Source organism: Mangifera indica, chromosome 3 (assembly GCF_011075055.1).
Source record: "Mangifera indica cultivar Alphonso chromosome 3, CATAS_Mindica_2.1, whole genome shotgun sequence".
Lineage (NCBI taxonomy): Eukaryota > Viridiplantae > Streptophyta > Magnoliopsida > Sapindales > Anacardiaceae > Mangifera > Mangifera indica.
Genome location: NC_058139.1, coordinates 22778619 through 22806450, shown reverse-complemented (window position 1 = coordinate 22806450; position 27832 = coordinate 22778619). Strand labels below are relative to the sequence as shown.

Below are 27832 nucleotides of genomic sequence, written 5' to 3'. Positions count from 1 at the left end.
TCGGTTTTGGGTGAAAGTTTGATTTTTCAATTATCATGGTGTGTTTTTGATTTTCAGCAAAAACTTAGGTGGGAAATAGTGATTCTCCCAACAGAACCACCAAAACTTAATACGACATTAATGGCTGATGTTAAAATAAGGCACCTTCATTGCTTTCTTTTTCCTATTCGTTTTCATATGGCTTGTATTTTTATGTGCAATTCAAGAAGTACAAGCAACTTCAACTTCATCATCATCAAGTATCTGAAGCATAAGTCAGTTCACAAGGTACATGACAGTAGAAATATCAAAATTTTAATCAAAAAGCCTCTCAAAAGTTGAGTTTGTAGTTTGGATTTCCTTGTACTTCAACTCTCTGGCAATTATGACTTCCATTTCCAGTGGTCGACCCTTCACATGGGTCAAAAAATTTCAACGCTTGAGACCCTTCTGAGGTAAAGTTCCTTTTCTTCTATCTTTATTTGTTGTTCACAGCTAAACCTCAAGATTGAAATTTGTTCAAATAAGTGTTGGTTTTATGTCACTCTTGCTCCTGGCTATTTTCTGTATAGGCATTTAGAGTGAGTTTTGGAGTAAAGTTTAATTTTTGAGAAACTTCTATGGATTTTTGGATCTGAATATGTTTCCGGGTTGTGGGCGATCTGCCGAATAAATTTTAATAGCCTTTAATTCAATTCATTGTGTGATTCATGTTTAGTCAAGTGTATCTGGAGTTTGATAAATTGGTTGAGTTAAAGATCATCGTATGATGCATACTTTGTAATTTATCTTTCTTGTTTTTGGATAGTTTCTTCATGGGTTGATTCTTTTCTTAGCTTGATTTAAAGACTTGTTATCCTGAGAAAAGCCTGTGGCAAAATTCTTTTTATGGTTTATGGTCTCATTGAATTGTTTGATTAATTATTCTTCTCTGAAAGATGAACTGTTTCCTTCAATATAGCTGAACTTTTCATTTCGTTTTGTAGATTCCCTTGTGGTTGTCTGTAATCACAGGGATGTATAAGAATCAGTTGCAAGAATTAGCTCAGAGAAGTTGTTTCAACTTGCCATCTTATTCCTGTATCCGACAAGGACCGGACCATGCCCCTCGCTTCAAAGCTACAGTTAACTTTAATGGGGAAATATTTGAGAGTCCAACTTTCTGCAGTACTCTCAGACAAGCAGAGCATGCTGCAGCTGAGGTTGCACTTAGTATGCTTGCAAAGAAAGGCCCCTCAAAAGCCCTGGCCGCAAGAATATTGGTATACGCTTAACTTAGATTTATTCTTCCTTTTCCTTTCATTTAATCTCTTACATGCCTGTCATTAGTTACTAAATGGTTCTTAATTTCATAATATATTAAAGTATTCACCTTTACATCATATTAGACCTAGAACAGTTCTCTACATCTAGCCTAATATTTGATGTTGTAATAAGACACTAAAAATGTGATCCGTAGAGCATTGTAAAATTATCTGAACCAAAAAAAATATATATATTATCTGATCGGGATCAGCTAGTAAAATTTCTTGACATAAAAGTGACTTGTAGTTGAATCCAGCTTAGTAGGGAAAGGATGGTTGATGATAAGCGAAAAGGGTTTTCTCCTATATTTGATTGCTCTTGAGCGTCTTGAACCCACACAACAGATTATGGATTGGAAATGGCTTCATCCCATTGTGTAGCTCCTTTGCCCACTGAACCTACAGTGGACCACAACTGATTATTTATGTCTTCAACCTTTTTCTTACATATGAAATTATACCCAATTCTACATGGAGTGTAATTGCTATCATGATTTTCCATTCATTTAACTAATCTGCTGCACATTTTGAAAACCTCTTTGAGACAGGATGAAACTGGAGTTTACAAGAACCTGCTTCAGGAGACAGCACATAGAGCTGGACTGAAACTACCAGTTTACACTACTGTTCGATCTGGACCAGGCCATGTTCCAGTTTTTTTGTGTACAGTGGAACTTGCGGGGATGAGCTTTACAGGAGAACCTGCTAAAACAAAGAAGCAAGCACAGAAAAATGCAGCATTGATTGCTTGGTCAGCCTTGAAAAAATGTATGTATATCTTCTCTTATGAGTTTTTTGCTGTGCTTGAGCTTAATCAAGTCCAAGTAGCAGGCACGAGTTTTACTTGTATTGTAGTGGACATAGCTCACTTACCCTTGAGCAATCACAAAAGAAGAAGAGATGGGACAATTAGGTGACTTTTCCATTGACTGATAACTTGACCTTTATCAACAGAATATGATTTGCAAAGGAGCTTTAATATATGCTAAAACCTTTGGTGGGAGTTCTTTTTCGTGTTTATTCCAATAGCATTAATCAAGTTTATGTATATCTTAATAGCCCAGTCTGATATTATCTTATGGTGTTCATTTGCAGTGTCAGGGTCAGCTTCTTCGTCCTCTTCCTTTTCTTCTTCTTCTTTGTCAGAGTCTAGAACAAATGATGAACAAGGACAAATAATTATCACTCGTTATCTTGCTACTCTAAAACAACCAGAAACAAAAAATTCACAACAGAGAGAAAGATTTCTTGGATGGGGTTCAGCTCCCATTTGGAGGGATGTAATCCCATACGGTGACACTGGATCATATTCTTTGCAGCACCAGAATTGGCTATGTCCACAGTTTTCCCCAGAATTGTCTTTGTACCAAATTTATCCCCAAGAAAGAGCTTCCCAACAGCAGGACCACCTGTTGGCATTTTCATCTTTACAGATCTCTCCCCCCAGACCTCAATTTTTTCCATTTATTCGATCCATATTCCAGCCAGACCATAGACATTGTTTCCTGGAGCAGGCACAAGAACCAGTTTCCCTTGATCCCGAAATTGGTCCATTTCTCTGCTCCTCTAATCATGTGATGCCTGTACCTGTTAGGAGTGTTTCCCAAGTCACTGTACAAGAGATCAAGGAAAATGCGCAGATAGAGGAGGAGTGGGCTAAGGGCAATGGAGGTTCTGATTGTTGGAAAACCAATTTCCCTTCAAATGTACCCAGGCTTTTTCATACAGAAGTTCCAAATTCTTTGGTTTCCTTCACCAGTCATTCTGAACAGAAAAAGCAGATGCTTCAGGTGAGGGATGAAGAGAAAAGTAGCAGTTCAGCACCCACTGCTAGAGATTCAATTCAATTACAGAGCAACCAAAAGGTACAGTGTAATAGGTTTTCACCCAGACTCACGGATGCTAGTTTTAGACCTGGTGCAATTATTGCAGATGGGAGCTCACAAAAACCTGATGGCATCGGCTATCTGCAGTCTAATGTTGGAGCTCCAAACACCCCCACGATTAGCTCGCCAGCATCTATCAAGAACTTTGTGCCAGCTCCATTTGCTGCCCCTGTGATGATCAGAACTTCTGGTGTGGTATCCACCAGTAGCCTCAAACCTGAGAGTTCGAATCCTCTTATGCGTGGCTCACCACCAGTAAGGATTGCAGCATCTGCTTGTTCATCAAGACCTTGCCCCGAAGGCATGAAGAACCTGGGAAGAATGCCTTCAGTTAATTCTATGGCACCAGCAGTTCATATCCGGTCAATTGTTCCAGTTTGCTCAGCTCCTCCTAATAAGAAAGTTCCAGACCCCAGCACAGAGCAATCCTTTTCAGGATCCAAGAAGAGAACCAAAGAACCAAGAGGAGACACATCAGTTGCAACTTGAGACTTTAGCAGGCCTCAAATTTGAGAAGAAGATAATATGAGTCTTTGTGCATCCTTCTGATTGTTGAGGGCAGTTAGTGAGAAAATTAAGTGTTGTCTGTTCCATGTAACATAACTTATATATCATATATAGTGATTCAAAATAAAGAATTATATAAATAAAAAAAAAAAAAACATTCTTTGACAGCTTTGAAAAATTTTGCCTTCTGATCAACATCGAGCATTGTATTAACATTTCTCCTCAAATTAATGATTCTGATTCAGCTTTCGATGAATGCAGTTTATAAAGAAATATTGCAGTCAAGACCTACAGTAAACTTGTCTTGATGAGCGTTTGTAAAATTGGACTGCTGCTCGGTTTGGTTTGGTTTCCCATGTATTTCCAGTCTAGGCTCAGCTGCTCGTTAATGGGGGGCATGGAGATTGTTGGGTCATTGACCTTGTTTCTTGCATTGCAATGGGCCCATCTGCACAAATGCTTTAAATCTTATAGCATTGGATTAAAATTAATAGGTAATGGGGAACTTGTACTTAGTCAAACTTATAGATTTAATATTCAAAAGACAATTAACTGTTAGATAATAACAAGCATTCAGAGATATTACCAGTGTGTAGGTCAACTCACAACGCAAACAAAAGACTTTTCGATTAAAAAAAAATAGTGGAAAGGTAGAAGAAGTTAATAGTTGTTCAACAGTTTTCTCTTATTATTATGGAACTAACTATCATGGTATCACCACATAGAATTTAAATCCAATTACTCTCTCATGATCATCTAGTAATGACGACATTCATTAAGATTCATGATACTTAATCACACATAAAACTCTTCTTCTTCTCCCATAAATTCAAGAATATACAAAGGGTAAGCAATATAAAAAAATATCTACAATTTTTAACACACTCATCCTAATTTACTATTTTCTTGAAACATTTAATAATATAATTATTGATATGAGCTTCAAATTCTCATAATTAAACCCTTAAAAATCTCATAACTTTAAATACTCTAATAAGACGTTTGGTTTAAGTAATGTTTTATTATCAAAATAGAGAGATTATCTTAAAAATAAATTACTTAGAAAATGATTACTACATTTGATAAAATTTTATAGATATAAATAATTATTGTATTTTATTAAAGATAATAAAATAATACTAATAAATTATTTTACTTAAATGTCTTTGAATATAATTATTTTTATATTAATTAAAAATAAATTTATTTTTGTCTTAAAAAATTAATAAATTATAATATAATTATAATAAAATCAAGATTACTTTAATAATTTTTTAATATCTTTTATTATTGACAAACCAAACAAAGTAATAAAAGATAGATTACCAAGGTAATCTTTAAATTCTGAAATCAAACCGCCCTTAAAGGTTAGAGATGGGTATTTCTTCCAAAATAAAAAGTAAAAACTCCCCCTTTTCATGGGTATTTCATGAATTTAAATTTAAAAAAAAAAAAACTTGAAAATACTTTTAAAAAAAAAAAATACTGGTAACCATTTCAAGAGATAGAACAAGGGGTAAATTCAAATTAAATTGTGCCAGAATAGAGATCAATTAGAGTTTATCTTAAATCAATTTGAACTGATAAATAATATCATGTAAATAATAACCTAAACAAAAAAAGAGTTGTCAAAATAATAACTAATAAGGGGAGTTCTAACACCAACTTCAATCTCATGCCAAAAGCAAGCTTGATAAATTAAATTGGCTTTATTTTAAGTTCGGTTCATTCAAGTCAAACATAAATCTGAATCTAAATCTGCTCAACTCCTAGACACTACGTACACGCCGTTTTCATCCCTTCTATTAATTGGAATCATCCATCAAATAAGTCAAAAGCTAGAAAATCACAGCCAGCTTGCCACATTTGCGCTAGTTACGTTGTATTATAACGAGAAGTACATAAAGTTTTTACCCTTTTCAGTCTCATTTGGTCATCTTCATCTATAACATGCATAGATGAAGGGGAAGAAGACGAGCTGAAAAACATTCACTGTAACCAAAAATCTCAGCTCAGGCGACCATGAAGCCATCCCAGTGTATCATTCAAAGCTCGCTCCCTGATGATATTGCCCTCAAGATTGCTTCATTCCTTGAGGTTTATTAGGCCTAATTCATCAAGATTATTGATGAATGAATTCATTTTTGTTATAAATTTTGTATATTTTATTATTTGTCATTAATTTTTGTATTATTTTGTTGAGAAAAGGAACCAGAAGTTTGTGCTTTGGGCAGTTGTTCTCGGTTTTGGAAAAACTTATGTGGGTCGGACTGCATATGGGAATCTCTTACAAGACAGAGATGGCCGCTTCTGCCCGTATTCAATGAACCTTCTGTAACTGTATGGATTTTTTTTTCTTTTTTTCTTTTTTTGTCAGTATATTGACTCTTAATTTCCTTATCTAGAGCTATGGAATTTGTAAATTTTCCATTGAGGATTCCGAGGTGAAGTTTTAACATCCTAGTTCAATAGGAATGTCTCCTATGAAGATATTGTCTGATTTGGAAACAAAGTCGCCTATAGTTTACAAGGTCTCAGACTTTTTAACCAAGATACTCGTACACACCCAATATCTTTTACCAGGGATGTTACAAAAGTTTTATCTTTTAAGCACATAAAAATTTATCATCTGTCTTGTTCAACTATTTATAAAATTTTATAGAAACCATGAATAATATTGTCACACTTTGTATAAAACATTAGCAGATGTTAATCAAATTTGTAAAGTTCTGTCTTTTAAGTACTTATAGATTTAAAGTTGTTTCTTTTGTTGAATTCATGAATGTCTGAAATAAGTTGGAAATGGTGAATAATTTTGTTACAATTTTTTCAAACCTTGAGAGCTGAATGAAAGTTCTGTTCTTTTTATAAAGGAAGTTTTGGGTTATGTAGGGATGGAAGGGATTATATATGAAGCAGCATAATGAGATGGCAACTGGAACAAGTGATGTTGTTAAGTATGTGGAGCAATGTATGCGATCAGATTCATTAGAGGTTGGAGATTATTTGCAAGCAGTTGAAGACCTGAACGCTATGCAGCTTGGATTCAAAGATGTGCAGATGTTTCTGTTTAAGTCGAAACTGAATGTGCTGCTTAACTTGGTCGGCTTGCACTACTGCATTTTCTGGCTCAAAATGCCGGTAATTACTCCTGCCTCTGATTTTCATTTTAATCAGGTCATGATGTTTTACATGCTTTTTTTTTTTTTCTGAAGTGAGAATGATTCTAGTTGAAGTAGATGTTCATGTTCTCATTTCAATTGGTTATACTGTGTCATTAGTGTGGTATATGTCTATAAAATGGAAGTTTTCCACAGATCAAATGTAGCTACCCATTTCTGTATTCCTTTATGGGTGAGAGACAAAATTATAAAATCATAATCAGCAGCATCTATGGTTTATGAGAACAACACTATCAAGGTAGGAACACTATGTCAGCCGTTTCATCTTCTGCAGGAATTAGAGTTGGAAGCGGACATGGCTGTAATAACTTTGAAAAACTCGGTATCTTAATGGATTAATTGAATGCCAGATGATTAGAATAGGATTATTTTAGGCTTAATTAGGTTACTGCTTTTGCTGATTTCCAAGCTGCTCCTCTTTTATATAAAAGTTGTCCTCTCTTCTCTTGATGTGTTTTCTTGGCAGTTAGCTGTCAAGCACACTGTGGGGAGTCTTCTGTTTTGAAAAAATTAGAAGAGATAGAAACAGGGTGTAAATGACTAAATGGTATATACCACAATTAGGATCAGTTAAGGAGAAAAACAGTATTGAAAATGGTATTTGATTAGGGTTGGTAGAAAATCAAGTTTCAAATTGACTAGTCCCTAGCCTAGGTCAATAGTGAGACTTATTAAGCGGTTTTGCCTCTTGACAGCTGAGAAACTTACAATTATTTAAATAATCTTCTCTTAGCATTCCTAATCCTGGCCCATTGTCAAATATTGTCCATGTTGCAACCCACAAGCCAGACTATTTAAGAAATCTTCTCTTAAGATTCCCAAGCGATGTGAGATGTCAAAGAAAAAGTCTTTTGTCGAGTAATAGTGTTAAAGTTTGTTCACTTTAGAACTAGTTGTTAGCTATAGCTAGTGTGGCAATTACTATGTGCCATTCAATTGCATTGTGCTGCAATAAGCAGTTTAACCAAAGAGGACATGTCAGAGAGAATTACCTATATATAAGCAGTTGGCAAATCATGTAATGGATAGCCCATTGCTTTATATATGCAAATGTTAAGGCCAGATTTCTCTGTTTATTTTGCTGCAGCCTGTTTTCTGGTAATGTAAGCACATATGTTCATGTTAACATGTGTTAGGAATCTGGCAAATTCTACAATCAGTTACTACTAAATTGTTAGGAACCAAGCAAATAACAAGCGCACATATTTTAGAAGAAAAGCTCAACAGCAGAAATAGGTGAGAATAGACAATGAATCTGCATTAATTAAACCAGCTTTACAATAGATGAGAGTGGTTATTCCTTTACACACAAAACAGTAACAAATAGGAGAATGAACAATCAAGAATTTCCCCTCCCTGGTCTGGCGTTCAAGAGATCAAAATCTCTCCCTAATTTGTCTAGCTATTTAAAGGCCAAACTCTTTCTACTTCCACTGGCTTTTGATCAACCAAAAACTGCCCAAATAAACTCTCTTAGACCTTCCCCTTTCAAAACCGCCCACTTCCCACCTAAATATGAGTCCTAACAGCATGGCATGTTAAGGAAACCTTTTTTTAATTATTTATGTTGTTCTGGTTAAGAGAGCTCTTGCACTCAGCGTGTTAACATGCAAAGCAACCTTTTTCTTATTAACTTGTTTCAATCTATTTTCTGGTTATCAAAACTTGTGCATTATTTATCCCTCTCACCAAAGTGCCCCTCATCCACCATGAGTGGGTACCAAAAGTGAATTGAACACCTAAATTGTAATTGAGTTATGTTGTATATACTTATAATGTGTACCAAAGTGGATACTGATAATAATGTGTTATCATGTAATTGAGTGTTGTTTTATTTTTAATTCAAAAATATTCAATTATATGATGATACATTATCATTGGTATTTAAATTGATACTTTTTATAAGTGCACATAGTTTTATTGATTGTAATATATATGTGGATCCCCACATAATATTGAGTTGCCTGCACGAGAATGCTTTGATGGCAGGGTCTTCATAATCAACATTCATCAGCATTTGCTTGCTTGTGAGGAAAAGTTTAAGCAACATCTTGAGTTTTTGCAATTATAAGATATATAATCAATGATGTTAGAACATAATAATTGGCAGCCTGAGATTGTAATGGAAGCTATTCAGAGTCGCAAGATTTCAGAGCGTCAAGTATGTGTTAAATGGTGGAAGCTTGGCAGATGGTTCTATGGCTTCCGGATGCGGGATGAATCTCGTTCCCATCGTGTCTCTCTAGCAGATCTTGCAATGACAAAAGAGGCAGAGGTTCTAGGAGTGCTTCACCGCGGTGCCATTCATGAGGTTTTACGAGTTCAAATCTCTTTCGTGAATCCTTCATGCACCCCATGGTGTTGTCAAAGTTCCCAGGCACTGGGTTAAAAAAGTTACAATGATGCACATGTCTGCATAAGCTTCTATTATCGCTGTATAGCTAGTCTAAAATGTATCTCAAGTATGTGTGTATTTATGTCATAATTCATAAATATATTAATAAATATATAGCCAATTGTATCATATTGATGATCTTTGAAATATCATTTCCAAAGAAAGTTTGATTAAAATTTGCAGTGTGAGCTTATAGCAGTTTCCTTGGCAAATTTCTTATGGCAGTCAAACTCTTTTCTGGTTTGTTCTCCCATTTATTGCTTCTGAGACCCTGGCCTCTTTTAGACAGTCAGTTACCTTTAGTTGCATGGTGAATTAGACTACGTGGAGAATGACAAAGAACATGGAATTGGGAAGACAAAATGAAGAAAGAAAGCTGAACAACAGTTAGAGGTGGATTCAAGTTAAACTCGAACAAAATTCAATTTTAATTAGGTTCAAATATAAAACTTCCGAGTCCAAATTGGTTAACAGTATTGTTCGAGAGAGATAATAACATCATAAAGGTGAATCATCATTGAACTTTTGAATTTGAATTGAGTTATCAAACTCAAGCTCCAACATTAGTTTAGCGTATTTGATTCAAACATAAATTCAAGTCAAGCTAGTTTGACTTCAATCCACTCTTAACGGTAAATAGATTCAAACAGAATCAAGCCTAAACAAAGGTTAACTCAAATTTAGAATGTACAACTTAAAATGGTGAACAATACTATTGAAGAGATAAACAATAACATAACTAACGACGAAGAGGTGAATTACTTTTGATAATTCAAACTCAAACTGAACTATTAAACTAGGACTCCATGTATTTGACTCATTTGAGCCGGATGTAAGTTCAAGTTGAGATGACTTGGCGCAAATCCATCTGTAACTGTCAATCGTTACTAAAAATTATGCCAAATAGCAAAAAGAACCAATTTGATTCGACCAATCAATTGAGGCAAACAACTTTTTTTCCTTTGAAAGCAAACAAATAAAAAAATCTATGAAGTCATTACAGGTATCATTACCATCTACCACATGCAGCTACAAGAATCATGAAAAGATACAGGGAAGAAAAAAAAGCAAAGATTCACATCAATCCCCATGTATTAAATTTCCAGGGCTAATGGCAGTTCAGCAATTTATACCAAAAAGCTCAGATATAATAAGTCGAGTGAAAATACACAGAAGAATTCCAGTGTGCCCACAAAGAATAAGATGTTGTTCTTAACTTAGCATCACTCACTCCTATTTACAAGTCAAGTCCCCACATGGGAGAAGTATTTTCCAAAGAGCACATCCACGGTTAATATAATTTTATTGAGATAACAACATTTAGAGATACTAAACTATCACTTGTCTCCTATCTGAACTTTATTTTTTTTTTAACTTTAAGATTTCTTATTAAAAAGACTGAACATTCAGATTTTTTTATTGAAGAGATCAAATTTTCATTATTTTCTAGTGAAGGTACAAAACAAACACAATTAGAATTATCATTTTGTTTTGAAAACAAAATGATTAAATTCTAAAACTTCAATAAGAAATAGTGAAAGTTTAGTCCCTTTAATAAAAAAATTTGAAAGTTTGATTCATTTAATAGGAAAATCTAAAGGTTCGATAATTCAATGAAAAAATCAAAATTCAATCTATTCAATAGAAAAAAATAATAGTTTGATATCTTCCGTATTGTTATCCTTAATTTTATTGGATTCACTCTGGAGACTGAAGATCATTGTAAAAGTTACTCAGACACTCCAAGGAATTGAGCAAAGCTGGGGTATTTTGGCTCCCACCCTATTTCCCCTTGAGTTTTTGAGTTGTTTAATCTCTTACCTAAAGGATCATTGGTACCTGCAAATATGAAATCAGCAAAATTTCTCAAGTCCAAATACCAAACAACAAAAAGTAGCTTCTATGAGGAAAAGAGAGAGGAAAAACGCAGTGCACTGTTCATAATATTGATACTAGGATGCCACCATAAATCATGCAAGTAAAGCTATAGTTGATACTTAACCTGTGATTTATTTCTATCTAAAACACATTGTTTGGGAGCTTACCTGTAAAGCCCTCAAACTTTTTACTGAATTTCCCACTTTTACTAACCAAGTCCATTATTTCCTGCCTGCAAAAAAATGAACAAATTTAAAGCCATCTAAATGATTCTTTTCCCTTTTTTCTTTCAGTGTGGATAGATCTTTCATCTTGTCATAATAAAGATGCCAACCTGGATAAAGGATGGTTATCGCAACCCAAGAAAATTCGGCCACAAAGCTTTTTCTTCAAAATTGCAACTGAAAGAGAAACTGCATCCTGTTAAATACCGCAAAAAATAGAAGATACACTCAATTCAGCGTTCTAGCATGACAGTCAGCAACCACAACACAGATTTATTAAGAAATGTGATGACAAGGCTTTGACCTCATAGTGTATCAAATTCAGGATGTGATCTGGACGAAATTCAACGGTCCCTTTCTGTAACCAATAAACATGCGCCCCTCTATCTGCTTTGTATAAATAGTTAAGGTTACAGAAAATAATGCCAGTATAGATAAGAATCTCAAAACCTTTTTAGTAAGTAAAGACAAAAGCCTCTGAACTTTCTTCAACAAATATAAATGGAGGATATATAAAGTCCAGCCAATCTAACAACACAACCGCCAAATTCTAGCACCACATTCTCTGCTTTTAGAAGAACATCTGTCCTAGGGCTCCTTCCTATTGGCACCACTGGACTGTCCTGTTAAAGATATTAACATTATGTAAGAAAATGACCTTTCACCAAACAAGGAGATATCGATTATATATGCAGCATACAGTTTGGTAATGCTACCATAACAAGTTCGCAGATTGAATTTAGAAGACAATGATATATCACTGCGTTAATAGGTCTAAAGAAGAAGAATTTTAAAAACAAATGCTAGTACCAGAAAAATGTTTCATGTTAGATGTACACCTCATCACATGATTCATTGTTAAAGCAATCATATGGTGCAGAACTTGATGTAAACAAGAAAGAGCCTTCACCACTCCAACTCAATGCAGCAAGCCTGATTGGTTTCAGAGTTCAAAATAGTTAGATATTCATCCACAAGATATCACTGCCAGGTCATTTAGAATGATGGAGACAAGTTTTAAACTGAAATTCCATCAGTTATTGAGTATAATAATGTTTAAAGCCTCTGGCATCCCTCACAACACAAAGTACTGTTTGTTCAAGTGTATAATAATATCAAGTGTATTTGTTCAAGTGAAATCAGCAAGAATAGACTTTAATTCATCAATCTCATTAGGGTTCCTTACAACAATACTTAAGAATCTTAAACAAACACACATCACTTTCCACAAACTACAATTTATCTTCACTGCAACTCCCTAAACTTGGGAAAATAAACAAATAAGTTCCCACAATTACCTGACATCACCCGGGTAGTCTGAAGTTTGGTAAGGAGGAGCACAAAAAATCACATAAGGAAACTTCTGAGTCACTTCAGTCCCTTTCAAAGATGGATGAATCCCCATCTCAATCAATTCATCATGATGATCTCTCGTCACCGTCCACCCATAAATTTGACACCCTGGATGTTCCTACTCAGCATTAAACCCCATTATCTCACTCTTTTATCCCAAAATTCACTAATCCCATTAAACCCAAAAAGAAAAATTATGGTAAACAGAGAGACTGAAACTCAGACTAACCAAAATTTCTAAGAGTAACCAATAAATAAAGTTTCAAAATAGTAATAAAAAAGTTAATAAAAGATAGAAACTTTAAGCTATACCTGCCTCCATTTATGAGCAATTAAGCGACCCAGAACCCCAGGACCAACAATAAGCAAATCGTTTTCTCCCACCAACACTAAACCCCATTATCTCACTCTTTTATCCCAAAAACTCACTAAACCCATTAACTCCAAAAAGAAAATTTTATAGCAAACGGAGAGACTGAAACTAAGACTAACCATAATTTCTAAGAGTACCCATTAAAAAAAGTTTCAAAATAATAAGAAAAAAGTTAATAAAGAGAGAAACTTTAAGCTATACCTGCCTCCATATATCAGCAACCAAGCGACCTAGAAACCCGGGACCAACAACAAGCAAATCATTCTCTCCCATAGAACCAGAATGCACAGCTTTCAGTTCCTCATTCACTGCTTAAAGATAACTTCATTTAACTCAAACAAAGCATCAAACACAATATTAACACAAGATAAAATAAGATACACAATTACCAACGGTTGTAGATGCTTTGACTTGGAGAGAACTCGCCATTGACGGTAACGATAAGGGTGATGAAATAGAGGGTCTGATGAGTTTGATTCTCCAGAAGAGAGATTTTTGGGAGGTGGACTGGAGAAGTCAACAACTAAAATGAGTTTACAATCAGCCCAATAGAGATTGAGGAGATGGTAACCGTGTGGATTCTTCACCAGCCAATCAATATTCAACACGCGGACTGGGGTCTTTGCGTCACAACCACCACTTCCACGGACCCAAGTACCAAAACCCTTTCCACCACAACCATCAGTCACCCCAACCCAAACTTACTAAAACCACCAAACATGCAGCCTATTTCCCATAATTTAAGTTTCAAAACCCGGTATCCAGTAGGATTTATTTTACCATAATCTATGTGTAAGCACTTTTTGGTATGTAATTTATATATATATATATATATATATATATATATATATATATATATATATATATATATATATATATATAAAATTAATCATATAATATATCATCTATGTGTATAAATTATATAATTATTTATTAATAAAATTATTTTAAAATAGTAAATATAAATAATTAATAAAAATAAAAAATATTATTTTTATTAAATATTTTTTGATATAATTATTTTAAAATTTTTCATAAAATACTTATTATATTAATTAAAAATAAAATTATTTTTTACCCATACAAATGAATAAGTAAAAATATAACTAAAATAAAATTAAAATTATTTTACTATTCATACATTTGATATCACTATTAATAATAAATTATCAAAAAATTTTATGTTATGATAGATTAAACAAAATCATGTTAGTGAAAAAGATAAATTATTTAAATAATTTTTAAATATATCAATCAAACATCTCTCAAGTATGTAATATTACTCTTAATGGAAGCTTCAATTTCTTATTTTTGAGTTTATATTATTGTAATATAGATAATTACAAATTTATCCTTTGCGGGTGTCATATTATAATAGCCATGGTTGTTAATATAATATGATTTATGATACATATTATATAATGCTATATAATATAAATAAAAAATAATATATATTTTTAAAATAAAAAAATTAATATCATATAATAAATATATCGTATAATATAATATATATATAGATTTATATTAATAATTTCATCGATGTATATAAATTTGAACTAAATTGGCTGCTGGCAAGCGAAGCTCCATGATGCCCCAAGCGCCAAGTCTACCACTACATGGCGGGGGTGTATCTTAGACTACCATGAGCAAAGTATAGACGTACAGTACAGACTGGTGAGGTTTCTATCACTTCTCTACTCTCTACACTAAAAAAGGGTCAAAATTTAGAAAGAAGACAGATCTACTCTCTCTTTCTCAACGTTGCTCACAAACAAATCTACTTCATTTTTTTTTTTTTCCCAAATCCTCAATCAAAATCCAAAAGGCCCTGGATTTGCTTTTTCCTTTTTTATAATGTGTGTGTTCAACACTACAAGCTCACATTTTTCTTGACTCGGCTGCCCAACTTCAAATCATTACCCTCCTTTCTTTTTGTCTTTAAAAAGCTACTTCTTAGGTCATCCTCCACTTCAATCATCCCAATCGTCGAATTAATGTCTTTCTTCTTTTCTTCTTTCTGGGTTTTGCTTCTCTGAATTATTTTTTAAATTTATTATGTGGGGTTGGTGGCAAAAGTGACAAAAATGATGTGAGCGAAGCGATGACTGTGTTGCTGTTTTTGTGGGTTGAGAAATATGGGATGTGTGTTTGGGCGAGAGGTTTCGGCGGCGGCGGCGGCGGCAGCCAAGTCCGTTGAGCGAAACGAGGGGGAAGTTGTTCGTCTTGAGAGGAAAGTAGTGGTAACGGAACGGGGTGAGAGTCAGAACGGTGTGAATCGGAAAGAGAGGCATAACGAAGAGGAAGGGACTGTGCGACTGAAGAGGGGAGAGAAACGACGGCCGAATCCACGGCTGAGTAATCCGCCGAAGAATGTGCACGGTGAACAGTTGGCAGCTGGATGGCCGTCATGGCTTTCCGCGGTTGCCGGAGAAGCCATCAGTGGCTGGACGCCACGCCGTGCAGATACATTTCAGAAGCTGGATAAGGTAAAGAGAATTTGAATGTCGTTATTGCAATTAAATTTTGAGTTGTCTTAGAATTGTATATTTCTTAGATTTTTCTTTTTTAAAGAAAAAAATTCTTGTTAATAATTGGAGTGTTTTTTTCTTTTGGGGGGTGTTAGATTGGGCAAGGTACATATAGTAATGTGTACAAAGCGAGGGATACCTTGACTGGGCAAATTGTGGCATTGAAAAAGGTAAGGTTTGACAATTTGGAGCCTGAGAGTGTGAAATTCATGGCTAGGGAGATTTTGATTTTGCGCCGATTGGATCATCCGAATGTTATAAAATTGGAAGGTTTAGTGACCTCGAGGATGTCCTGTAGTTTGTATCTTGTGTTTAAGTACATGGAGCATGATTTGGCTGGTCTTGCTGCTAGCCCAGGAATCAAGTTCACTGAGTCTCAGGTAGGGGGAATTTTTTTTCCTTTTTGATTTTTGTTGTTTGCGATTAGTAGAAGTGGATTGAGTCGACCATCTTATGTGTTTTTATCTATATTCTATTTGGGGATGGCAGGTTAAGTGTTATATGCACCAGCTATTATCTGGGTTGGAACACTGTCACAACCACAATGTGCTACATCGTGATATTAAGGGATCAAATCTTCTTCTTGACAATGAGGGAATTCTTAAAATTGCTGATTTTGGATTAGCATCGTTTTTTGATCCAAATCACAAGCAACCGATGACCAGTAGGGTTGTTACCCTATGGTATAGACCCCCTGAACTTCTTCTTGGTGCTACTGATTATGGTGTTGGTGTGGACCTTTGGAGCGCTGGGTGTATTCTGGCTGAGTTATTGGCTGGGAAGCCTATCATGCCCGGTCGCACTGAGGTAAAAAATTGAATGCTCAATATATTTAGTTCGTCCTCTTAATAGCATGCTCCTTTGATTAGTCCTGCCACGGTTTATGAATCGACGGTTTTGGTTCGAAACCGTCGGTTCACGATTCGAAAAAATAAAGACTCTGAACTAAAACCGTAATAAGACGGTTCATAATCGGTTCAAAACTGACAGTTCAGATTCATAACCCCGATCCGAAACCGACGATTTCGGTTCAAAATCGATATTAAACCGTCAATTCTAATACATGATCTTGATTTAATTTTTAAATTATTAATTACAATAATTGAAAATTAAAAGAAATGTTTGAACTTAATTTTTCAATTAAGCGTCCTACGTATCTTCTTAGGATTTAGAAGAATCAAAGCCTACATAGTTCTCTTACATTCGTATATCTAATAGCTGGCAGTACCTCTTTACTTTATCATTCATTTCCACTATCTTGAGTATTATTTTCTGTCATCGAACTATCCGTAGTTAAATCAAGCGATTCTTCATTGAAGTCTACTTTTATTTCTTATTGGCGTAATTCGGTTTTTGTCCAATCGTCTACGCATACTTAGAGTTCAATAGATTCGGGAGTTAAACTTGATCGCCTCTCATCCAATATATTACTCTCTTGACTAAAAGTTTGTTCTACTGCGACAGTTGATACTGGTGCTGTCAGAACTTATTTAGCAATAACTGCTAATGTTGGAAAAGTTGATGCATGTCGACTCCACCATTCTATAACTAGAAAGTCTTTACCTATATTGTTGTTATCAAACTCAAAAATAGTAGTTAAATAAATATCAAGCTCCGAGGTGGAGCCTAATGTTTCTTTTGGTATTTTGCCCCTTTACATCATAATACGATCACTATAACTCATATTTTGGGTTGATGATGGGGAATAGGTGGTAGAGAGAAAGAAGAACCACATTGGTTACCATAAATTAATGAATATTTAGCATACATTTTTTTAATTAAATTTATAATGTTATTTATAGTTAATGAAATATTAACTTCATTATCACACTCTAATTGCAAACATTCATAATATAATATCAAATAATCTGTGACATAATCTAATTTAAATCTAGGATCAAAAAAACATGTAACAAGAAAAAGTTCTTGAATTGTTTTATAGTAAGTTAATCATTTTGTTTTCATTAAAAAAATAACTTCTTGTAGAATAATATTTTGTTTGGCTTCTTGTAAATCCCTAATAATATTAACAGTTTCATTTAAAAACAAATGAGAAGTAGGATAATAAACCTCACTTAAAGTATAAGTTGCATTATTAAAATTTCTTAATACATTTAAAATTATTTTACAAATATTTCAATGTTAAGGATATAATGTAATTTGTGACACATGTTGTGAAATAAATGAGTGTAATAAATCCTTATAATCAAAAGACTCGTTGAGTAATTCATATATTGAATTTCAACGAGTCGGCACGTCTTTAAGAAATCTTTTTGGTCTTCTATTATATTGTTTACAAAATTTACCTCATTTTTTCATAGTTTGAGGATGTGTCCGTAAAAATGAAATTGTTGTTTTTATTAGACTAATATAATCATTAAGACAATATAAACTATCTTGTACACATAAATTTAATACATGACATGCACATCTAATATGAAAAAATCTACCACTTAAATTAGGTTTGCAAATGTTAATTAAATCATTTATTGAGGGAGTATTTGAACGTGCATTATCAAATGAAATTGAAAAAAATTTATAAAGTAATTTATATTTTTCTAATATTCTTTTAATTATTTTATAAATTTTATAAATATTATCGGTTATATGTCGGTCATCAAACACCCTAAATGTTAAAATTCTTTTTTGCAATAGAAAATTGTCATCTATCCAATGACAAGTTATACCTATATAAAAGTGAACTTGTCAATGACACTCTAAATATCACTACATATAGATATACGTCCATCAAAATTTGTAAAAAATTGAATTAATTCTCTTTTTTGTTTTTTATATAAACTAAATAATTTTTTTAATGTGTTTCTTAGAATAGTTTTATGTGTAAGATTTAATACAGTTTTACAATAATTATTAAAACTTAAATTTTCACCAAAACTAAATGTTAAATGATCTATTGCTACTATTTTTGTAAATTCTTTTTTACTTTTATTATCACTATACATAAATAAATATTTGTGTGTAGAACCATACTGGGTTATTTGTGTTTGGCCTTGGCTTTACCCTATTTTTCTGAATGTTTTGACTTCAAGTGTCTTTTAAACGTTCCGTATTTACCTCCTTGTTTGAATTTATAAATTTGTTTACAATAATTGTAAGCAACATCGAAATTACCAATTTTCTTTTGTATTTTCTTAAAATAAATTTTGAAAATATCGGATATAGGAATTTTTTTAAAGTGTTGTTTCATCTCCATCTGTTGTTGATGTTGTTGTTGCTCCACCTCTACATATTGGCTTTCACTTTCTTGTGTTCAAAAATCATTTATAAATTGATTTTCATTCGCATTTGATATATGTGAATATTGACCAAATCTCTTATTACCGACAGAATTTTCACTTACCATTTTTTGATAATAAATAAAATTAATTATATGATTAATTATGAAAAATAATAAATAAAATTAATTATAGAAATAATTTCTATAATTAATTATGAATTGTATAATAAAAATAGAAATTTGAATTAAGAAAGAATTTAATTAAATTTAAAAGAATTTGATTGAATTGAAAGATTGAGAGAGTATTAAGAATTGAAAGAATGAGAATGAGAGTTTGAAGGATTGAGTGAGAGAGTGGAGAGATTGAAATTTGAATTGGTATATAATAGGAAAAAAAATTTTTTATAAAAATATTAAATAAGAGGGGGTGAAATGCGATTTTGAAAATTGCAAGGGACCAACAGTCCCCTGCAAAAGTTCTGAAAATTGCAAGAGACGGTTGTTCCTCTGCAATTTTCTTTTCAAATATGCAGGAGCCCAACGGTCCCTTGCACTTGTTGTAGTGAACCAATGGTTCCCTGCGCAGGGAATCGTTGGTTTTTTAATAAATTTTAAAAAATAAAAAAATTTAAAATTTTCTGGCTCAACACAGGAAAACCGTCGGTTTACATATCGGTTCATAAATCAGGTGTGAACCAATGGTTTTACGGTTCAAAATTAGATAAACTAGTTACGAACCGTTAAATTTTGATTTCAATTCTAATTCAGTTTGATTCTAGGTTTATCGATTCTGATTCCAGATTTATCGATTCCGATTCCAATTTAGGATGGACCGATTTTGGTCTGATTCATGGGCCAAACCAGCCCGTGGCCAGATCTAAATGTGGTGCCTAGAGGTTGACAGAGAAACCATGAAAAAAAATCCATAATACATGGCATATATTTATCCATGGACCAACTATGTTTGCACAGACACAGACAATTGATCAACCAATTGAAACCCTACACAACATATCAAGTTGAATAACTAATCGATCAAGCCATTTCATAAATCCAATAGAAATAATTAAAAAAAATCTCCTCCTGCTTCCCAAAGAATGGATTGGTTTAATGTAAGACGATTTGTTAAGCATAGGTAGTATGCTACATTACTACTAGGGCGATTCTTTACACAAAATAAACAAGATGGCACACCTAAAGCATAAATGAAACAATCTTACATCATGCAATTCGAGTGATACATCTGAGATCAAAGGTAGACCTGGCCACAAACTGGTTTGGCCCGTGAATTGAACCAAACCCACCCTAAATCGAAACTAGAACCGGTAAACATGAAACCAGACTGAACCGGAATTGAAATAAAAATTTAGTTATTCGATTCCGGTTTATTTAATTTTGAACCGTAAAACCGTCAGTTCACGCCTGATTTATGAACCGACATGTAAACCGACGGTTTTACTATGCTGAATCAAAAATTTTTAAAATTTTTTTATTTTTTAAAATTTATTAAATAACCAACGGTCCCCTGGATCAATTTTCAGAACTTTTGCAGGGGATCGTTAGCCCCTTACAATTTTCAAAATCGCATTTCACCTTTTATTATTTAATGTTTTTATAAAAAAAAAAATTTCTTATATATATACCCATTCAAATTTCAATTTTTCCACTTTCTCACTCAATCCTTCAAACTCTTATTCTTTCAATTCTTAATACTCTCTCAATCTTTCAATTCAATCAAATTCTCTTAAATTTAATTAAATTCTTTCTTAATTTTTTATTAATTCTAATTTTTATTTTTATTATACAATTCATAATTAATTATAGAAATTCTATAATTAATTTTATTTTTTATTATCTTTCATAATTAATTTTATTTATTATCAAAAAATGGTAAGTAGTGAAAATTCCTCCGGTAATAGCAGATTTGGTCAATATTCACATATATCAAATGTAAATGAAAATCAATTTATAGATGATTTTTCAACACAAGAAAGTGAAAGCCAATATATAGAGGTGGAGCAACAATAACATCAACAACAGATAGAGATGAAACAACACTCTCAAAAAATTTCTACATCTGATATTTTCAAGAAAATACAAAATGAAGATGATAATTTCAATGTTGCTTGCAATTATTATAGACAAATTTATAAATTTAAACAAGGAGGTGGATATGAGACGTTCAAAAGGCACTTAGAGTCAAAGCATCCGAAAAAAAGGGCGCAAAGTCGAGGTCAAACATAAATAATCGGGTATAGTTTTATACATAAAATCTTTATTTATGTATAGTAATAATAAAAGTAAAGAAGAATTTGTAAAAATGGTAGTAATAAATCATTTAACATTTAGTTTTGGTGAAAATTTAGATTTTAATAATTATTGTAAAACTGCATTAAATTCTGCACATAAAACTATTTCAAAAAAAACATTATTTAGTTTATATAAAAAACAAAAAAGAGAATTAATTCAATTTTTTACAAATTTTGATGGGTGTGTATCTATATGCAGTGATATTTAGAGTGTCATTGACAAGTTCACTCTTATATAGGTATAACTTGTCATTGGATAGATGATAATTTTCTATTGCAAAAAAGAATTTAGGGTGTTTGATTACCGACATACGACCGATAATATTTATAGAATAATTAAAAGAATATTAAAAGAATATAAATTATTTTATAAAAATTTTTCATATTCATTTAATAATGCACGTTCAAATACAGCCTCAATAAATAATTTAATTAATATTTGCAAACCTAATTTAGGTGATAGATTCTTTCATATTAGATGCGTATGTCATGTATTAAATTTATGTGTACAAAATAGTTTACATTGTCTTAATAATTATATTAGTCTAATAAAAACAACAATTTCATTTTTATGGACACATCCCCAAACTATGAAAGAATAGGGTAAATTTTATAAACAACATAATATAAGACCAAAAAGATTTCCTAAAGACATGCCGACTTGTTGGAATTCAATATATGAATTACTCAACGATTCTTTTGATTATAGAGATTTATTACGCTCATTTATTTCATAACATGTGTCACAAGTTACATTATATCCCCAACATTGAGATATTTGTAAAATAATTTTAAATGTATTAAGAAATTTTAATAATACAACTTATACTTTAAGTGGGGTTTATTATCTCACTTCTTATTTGTTTTTAAATAAAACTGTTAATATTATTGGGTTTACAAGAAACTGAACAAGATAATATTCTATAAAAAACTATTTTTTTAATAAAAACAAAATGGTTAACTTACTATAAAACAATTCCAGAACTTTTTCTTGTTGCATGTTTTTTTTATCGTAGATTTAAATTAGATGGTGTCACAGATTATTTGGCATTATGTTATGAATTTTTGCAATTAGATTATGAGAATGAAGTTAATATTCCATTAATTATAACTAATATTATGAATTTAATTAAAAAAATTTATATTAAATATTTATTAATTTATGGTAACTAAGGTGATTATTCTTCCTCTCTACCCCCTATTACCTCATCATCAACCCAAAATATAAGTTATGGTGATCGTATTATGATGCAAAAGACTAAGAGGAACATTAGGCTTTACCGCGGAGCTTGATATTTATTTAACTACTATTTTTGAGTTTGGTGTCAATAATATAGGTAAAAACTTTCCATTTCTAGAATGGTAGAGTCGACATGCATAAACTTTTCTAACATTAGCAGCTATTGCTAAACAAGTTCTGGCAGCACCAGTATCAACTGTCGCAGTAGAACAAGTTTTTATTCAAGGGAGTAATATATTAGATGAAAGGCGATCAAGTTTGACCCCCGAATCTATTGAAGCTCAAATATGTATGGACGATTAGACAAGAGCCAAATTACGCCAACAAGAAATAAAGTGGACTTCAATAAAGAATCATTTGTTTTAACTACGGATAGTTCGATGACGAAAAATAATATTCAAGATAGTGGAGATGAATGATAAGGTAAAAGGTACTGTCAGCTATTAGATATGCAAAGGTATGAGAACTACATAAGCTTTGATTCTTCTAAACCCAAGAAAATACGTAGGAAGTTTAATTGAAAAATTAAGTTTAAACTTTTCTTTTAATTTTCAATTATTTTAATTAATAATTTAAAAATTAAATCAAGCTCATGTATTAGAATTGACAGTTCAATGTTGATTTTGAACCGAGGTCATGAATCGAAACCATCGGTTACGAACCGTACTATTACAGTTTTGGTTCAGGATCTTTATTTTTTTGAATTGTAAACCGACAATTTCAAACTAAATTCACCGGTTCATGAACCGTAGCGAGGAGTAATCACATTCCTTCCTTATTGGAACTGAATGACCGAGAAAAATCATAGAGAAGCTATAACCTTTCCTCAGATTTTGGCTGCTGCAATGTGGACCCATTATAATCTTTTAGATACATATACCTACCACTGCACGGCTGGTGGTATTGAATCGCGATTCATCAATATTAACCATAGTGGTACCAGATCAATCACAAGCTGCTGCTGAATAGCAATTACTAACTCTAGTTGACTTCTGTGGGTTTTGAATTGCTGTGTATAAAGAGAAAAGTAGCAATTTGTATAAAAGCTTCACCGAAGAATTTGCTACAGAAGCACGATTTCTACATGGACTAGATTTAAAAATATTGGCTTAGTTGTATTGTATAATATGTGCTGTATCTATTGCAGTCTTATGTTGCTGCTTTTTCCATTAAAGAAAAAAAAAAAAGGGATCCATATTGTTGTACAAGAGAATTCCTTCTGTTTCTAGTGTTTGCTTTCTCGACATAAAAGAACAGGAACAATAAATTTGATAAAAATTTATTTGCAGCAATTTCATCTATTGCTGCTAATGGTTATCCTTCTTGCTGCGTAGGTGGAGCAACTACACAAGATATTTAAATTATGTGGCTCTCCTTCTGAAGAATATTGGAAGAAGTCAAGGTTGCCACATGCCACTATATTTAAGCCTCAGCAATCTTACAAAAGATGCATAGCAGAGACTTTTAAAGACTTTCCACCATCATCACTGCCCCTGATTGAGACACTTCTTGCGATTGATCCAGCTGAACGTCAAACTGCTACTGCCGCATTGAGGAGTGAAGTGAGCCTTTAAATGATTTTGACATATATTGAAATTTTGTCTTTCTGTGGTTATGTCTGCTAATAGCAACTGTTTTGTCTGTTTTATTAGTATCCAAATATTTGCAAAATTTTGTAGGTGGCTATATAATGTTTGATCAGTTGCATGATGAAAAGATTGTGTAGCAGCAATATTCCAGAGTGCATTTCATAATTAATCTTTCTTAGTTGCATTCATATGTTTCATGATCTGTAAAATTTATTATAGTATACTGACAACATATTAGTTAGTTGTCCTCAGTATTTTAAGATGCAATTGCTTAAAATTGCCAGGCCTTGGTGATTCCACTATTCTCTGGCTCTGGGCTTAAATATCGTGAACAGAAATTTTGTTTGCTCAATATAGCTGCTATAGCAACTTGGACCTGTACAGAGGAAATTTAGATCCCCTAGTTATTGTTAACACGGTCATATTTCTTGATTATTTTTCCCACCTCTGGTTATAAACTTATTTTTGTATACCTATAGCTTAATAAAGAACCGGGCTTGAGTTGTGTTTGCAGTAGGCCGCATGTGCACATTCGGTTCCTTTCCTAGGATAATATATATGCGGTTTCTGGATTCTGTTTGGAAACATGTGAAATGTTTTGGATGGGATGTTCAGTTATTACTATGATAAATTGCTCATGACTTTGCAGTTCTTCACAACCAAGCCTTATGCCTGTGAGCCTTCTAGCCTTCCAAAATATCCTCCCAGCAAAGAGATGGATGCTAAACTACGGGATGAAGAAGCTAGAAGGTGAATGGTTTCTAATTCCCTCAGTGACCGTTTTCTAAATTACTTTTATTAGTTCTTGAACATAAAAAGACGTGAATTTGAGGTACTGCTGTTTTTATTAATGAAACTGATTTTTCTGTATTAGAAAAGGAAAATACCAGTGCATTTTTTAACCCTCTGTTTGTATGTGTTATGTTGACACTGTCTTTAATAAGTCTTTGTTCTTTTTTCCTTATCATAAGCAACAAACCAAAGAGGTTGTTTCCTTGAAGTTACTCCACCACTTCCTCATCTTTCCTGGGTCTTTTTTCTCTCTTTCTGTGTCACTTATTGTAAGCTTAAATGCTCTTACTGATGTAGGTTGAGAGCCACTGGAAAAGCTAATGCTGAAATGAAGAAAGCACGTTCACGTGATCGAGCTGTAAGGGCAATGCCTGCTCCAGAAGCCAATGCTGAGCTTCAAGCCAATCTTGATGTATGTCAAAAAGCTTTCTTCTTTTCAACTTACTTCTTGCTCTTGTTTTTTAACTGACAAGATGAATTTGCTGATGCCCCAATAAATTAATTGTAATGCTAAAACATTACAGTTTGATCAGTAACTTTTCAGGATAGATCATGTGCAACTTATTTGGTGAAATGTTTTTCACAGAGAACAGTTTGATGAAAATTTTATTGTCCAGCAGATAGGTGCATGTTCCTAGCAGGAAGAAAGAGACAGCCATAGTAATAGACATCCAAACTTTTATCCAGCATCATGAATTCTCTTTGTTCTTTATTCTTCACAATAAAACAAGCAGGAGCTGAAAATTAGAATAAACTCAGAATTTAGTTTCTTAAAAACCTAGAGGATCATGGAACTCACAGAATGGACTGCATAATGTCTATGATTCAATTGGCCTCTCTCATTATGAGAATTTGGTTTTTATCTCTTTCTATGAAGCCTATTTTGGGAAAATGTATTTCAATAATCATTTGGGAAACCATAGAATTCTTGGATTTGGGGTTTATTTATAGGAATGATCTAGGTTGGCATCTGCTAAAAGTTTGTCACTTTACAATGGCACTATCTTTATAGTTGCATTAATAATGCTCTTGGGATCTGCATGCATACCTTGTTATTCTTATGTTTTGAATCCTGTAGTGTTGTCTTGGTTTGTCATGCTGGAAACGACATTTATTTTCCCCGCTGCTGAATGATGGATTATATATGGAAGAAAATGTTTGTAATCAAGAAATGACGTGTTTTTCCTCTAGGATAGTAAGTCAAAGCATTCAAATTTCCTAATTGATCTCAGGCATTCTGTGAACATATTATTTTAGTTTATTGGTATCTGACATACTTATTATTGAAAATGCTATGTTACTCAGATATACCTTGGGGTCAAAGTTTGGTGTGGTTTGTTATTTTTATTTTTAGAGTTCAGTGTAAATTGGCTATTCTGACTCATTTGTACATCAGCACTTACCGTTCCTTTCTCTCACAAACACTCACTCGCCTGTGTTTTATAATAATGTATAAGTTGGAAATGCATTACTCTTGTGATTAAATGATGTTTTACTTTGCTCAATCTGTTTCTACATGGCCTTTTCTGGTTTTTATAGCTCAATTTGCTATTTTTATTTATCAGTTGTAATTTTTTCCCTCAAAAACAGAGGCGGCGACTAATAACGCATGCAAATGCTAAGAGCAAGAGTGAGAAATTTCCTCCTCCGCACCAAGACGGAACTCTTGGCTATCCAATGGGTTCCTCACACCACATCGATCCTGTGTTTGATCCTCCTGATGTTCCTTTTAGTTCCATGAATTTCTCATATGCAAAAGCACCTATCCAGACATGGTCTGGCCCTTTGGTGGACCCAGCATCTGTGGGTGCACCTAGAAGAAAGAAACACACAGCAGGTGATGGGCATGCCAACTCAAAGTCATCAAAGAAAGATACAAATTCTGGTCAAATCTAGAAGAACAAAACATTGTAATATAATTTCTGGTTTTTGGTGAGATTATTCATGAGGCTGCAAAAGCTGCTGATCCGGTGTTTCATAAATCCAGACCCGGGGCAGCCAGTTAAATTTTAAGGAGAGGTAAAATATCTTGTATTCATTTACTTATCTATCTTGTTCTATTTTTTCCTTTTGATATGGTGAAAGCTTTCCTAGCAGTGTATATGTTTACATTTATAATAAAACTATATACATTTATAATTAAAACCAATTGGAATATCAATGATGATATATCACTATGTAAAAGTAATTTTGAATTAAGGATAAAGTAACACTCAATCGTATTATAACACATCATCATTGGTCTCTAGATCGGTACTCATTATAAGTTCACATAGCATTACTCCCAATTACTTTCACTAATTAACCATAGCTTTACTTATTCACTACGTTAGAAACTTGATCATCTATTTGTTCTTCAATTTGCTCTCTAGTGTCTCCTTTACCATAAAGCAGAGTGTTCTATTTCATCCACTTTATTAGGGCTCTTTTTTCGGTTGGCCTAATTACTTAGATACTGAATGTGGTGCATGTCTGTGGCTGTGGTGTATAATCTCTTCAGATATTTTTTTATTGTGCTGGGACTCGCAATCAAATTTTTCCTAAGATCAAGCTTATGCTTTTAATTTTATGGTTTCATTCAACCTGCATGTAAAAAGATTACTATGTTCTAAAAGATTTTGAAGCTCACTGAGCTTGAGATTGTGTTTAGGTGGAGATTTCTTGGCTCCATTCTAATTCTAGATATGAAAGCAACTATGCAAGCATTCTGCTAAGCAACTTATGGAATCTTTTTTAAGGGCACTTGAGGTGTTGGATTTTTCTAAAGATTTGGGTGTTGAGTTGTGTTCTTATTGAATTTATCTTACAATTTGGTTGCTGCGAAAAATGGAACCAAAGCAGGCAAGATACTTCATTTATTTTCCTTCTTAGAAAGGATGACACTATTTGAAAGAGTCTAACTTTGTTTTTGTCTGTTGAAAAAACTGAATTTTTAGTTTTTTTTCTATAAAAGGTACCAAATTTTTTGTATTTTTTATCAAAGGTATAGAACACATACCATTAGAATTCATTAATTTGGTACCTTTAATAGGAAATAGTAAAAATTCGGTCCCTC

At 32.9% G+C, this 27832-nt stretch overlaps 4 protein-coding genes across 9 annotated transcripts; 3 read left to right on the top strand and 1 right to left on the bottom strand.

Moving 5' to 3' along the window:
* The first annotated feature begins 157 nt into the window (after nt 1-157).
* On the top strand, nt 158-3841 carry LOC123212007 (double-stranded RNA-binding protein 5-like). 2 transcript variants are annotated; one of them, XM_044631021.1, is made up of 5 exons: nt 158-434; nt 966-1241; nt 1832-2051; nt 2379-3148; nt 3257-3841. In XM_044631021.1, the coding sequence occupies exons 2-5, from the start codon at nt 996-998 to the stop codon at nt 3656-3658; spliced, it is 1638 nt and encodes a 545-aa protein (XP_044486956.1). In that variant the 5' UTR covers nt 158-434; nt 966-995; the 3' UTR covers nt 3659-3841. The 2 variants fall into 2 exon arrangements, with proteins under 2 accessions (XP_044486956.1, XP_044486955.1); XM_044631020.1 differs by having other exon boundaries at nt 159-434; nt 2379-3841.
* Nucleotides 3842-5414: 1573 nt separating this feature from the next.
* On the top strand, nt 5415-9429 carry LOC123210398. Of its 2 annotated transcripts, none has more exons than XM_044628731.1 (4): nt 5415-5773; nt 5885-6016; nt 6569-6817; nt 8848-8985. In XM_044628731.1, exons 1-4 carry the CDS (start codon nt 5699-5701, stop codon nt 8887-8889), a joined length of 498 nt encoding a protein of 165 aa, XP_044484666.1. In that variant the 5' UTR covers nt 5415-5698; the 3' UTR covers nt 8890-8985. The 2 variants fall into 2 exon arrangements, with proteins under 2 accessions (XP_044484666.1, XP_044484665.1); XM_044628730.1 differs by having other exon boundaries at nt 5420-5773; nt 8969-9429.
* Nucleotides 9430-10327: 898 nt separating this feature from the next.
* LOC123210505 lies at nt 10328-13798 on the bottom strand. Of its 4 annotated transcripts, none has more exons than XM_044628899.1 (9): nt 13471-13791; nt 13283-13389; nt 12654-12826; nt 12195-12288; nt 11868-11978; nt 11660-11749; nt 11466-11551; nt 11299-11363; nt 10328-11092 (listed from the first exon to the last, which is right to left on the bottom strand). In XM_044628899.1, the coding sequence occupies exons 1-9, from the start codon at nt 13508-13510 to the stop codon at nt 10983-10985; spliced, it is 876 nt and encodes a 291-aa protein (XP_044484834.1). In that variant the 5' UTR covers nt 13511-13791; the 3' UTR covers nt 10328-10982. The 4 variants fall into 4 exon arrangements, 3 of the variants coding, with proteins under 3 accessions (XP_044484834.1, XP_044484835.1, XP_044484836.1); XM_044628900.1 differs by having other exon boundaries at nt 12654-12816; nt 13471-13512; XR_006501267.1 differs by having other exon boundaries at nt 11009-11092; nt 11299-11359; nt 13471-13798.
* Nucleotides 13799-14764: 966 nt separating this feature from the next.
* Nucleotides 14765-26934, top strand: LOC123210500 (probable serine/threonine-protein kinase At1g54610). The gene is made up of 7 exons (XM_044628889.1): nt 14765-15567; nt 15705-15989; nt 16099-16416; nt 23731-23958; nt 24635-24735; nt 25075-25189; nt 26368-26934. Exons 1-7 carry the CDS (start codon nt 15217-15219, stop codon nt 26671-26673), a joined length of 1704 nt encoding a protein of 567 aa, XP_044484824.1. The 5' UTR covers nt 14765-15216; the 3' UTR covers nt 26674-26934.
* The last annotated feature ends 898 nt before the right edge of the window (nt 26935-27832 follow it).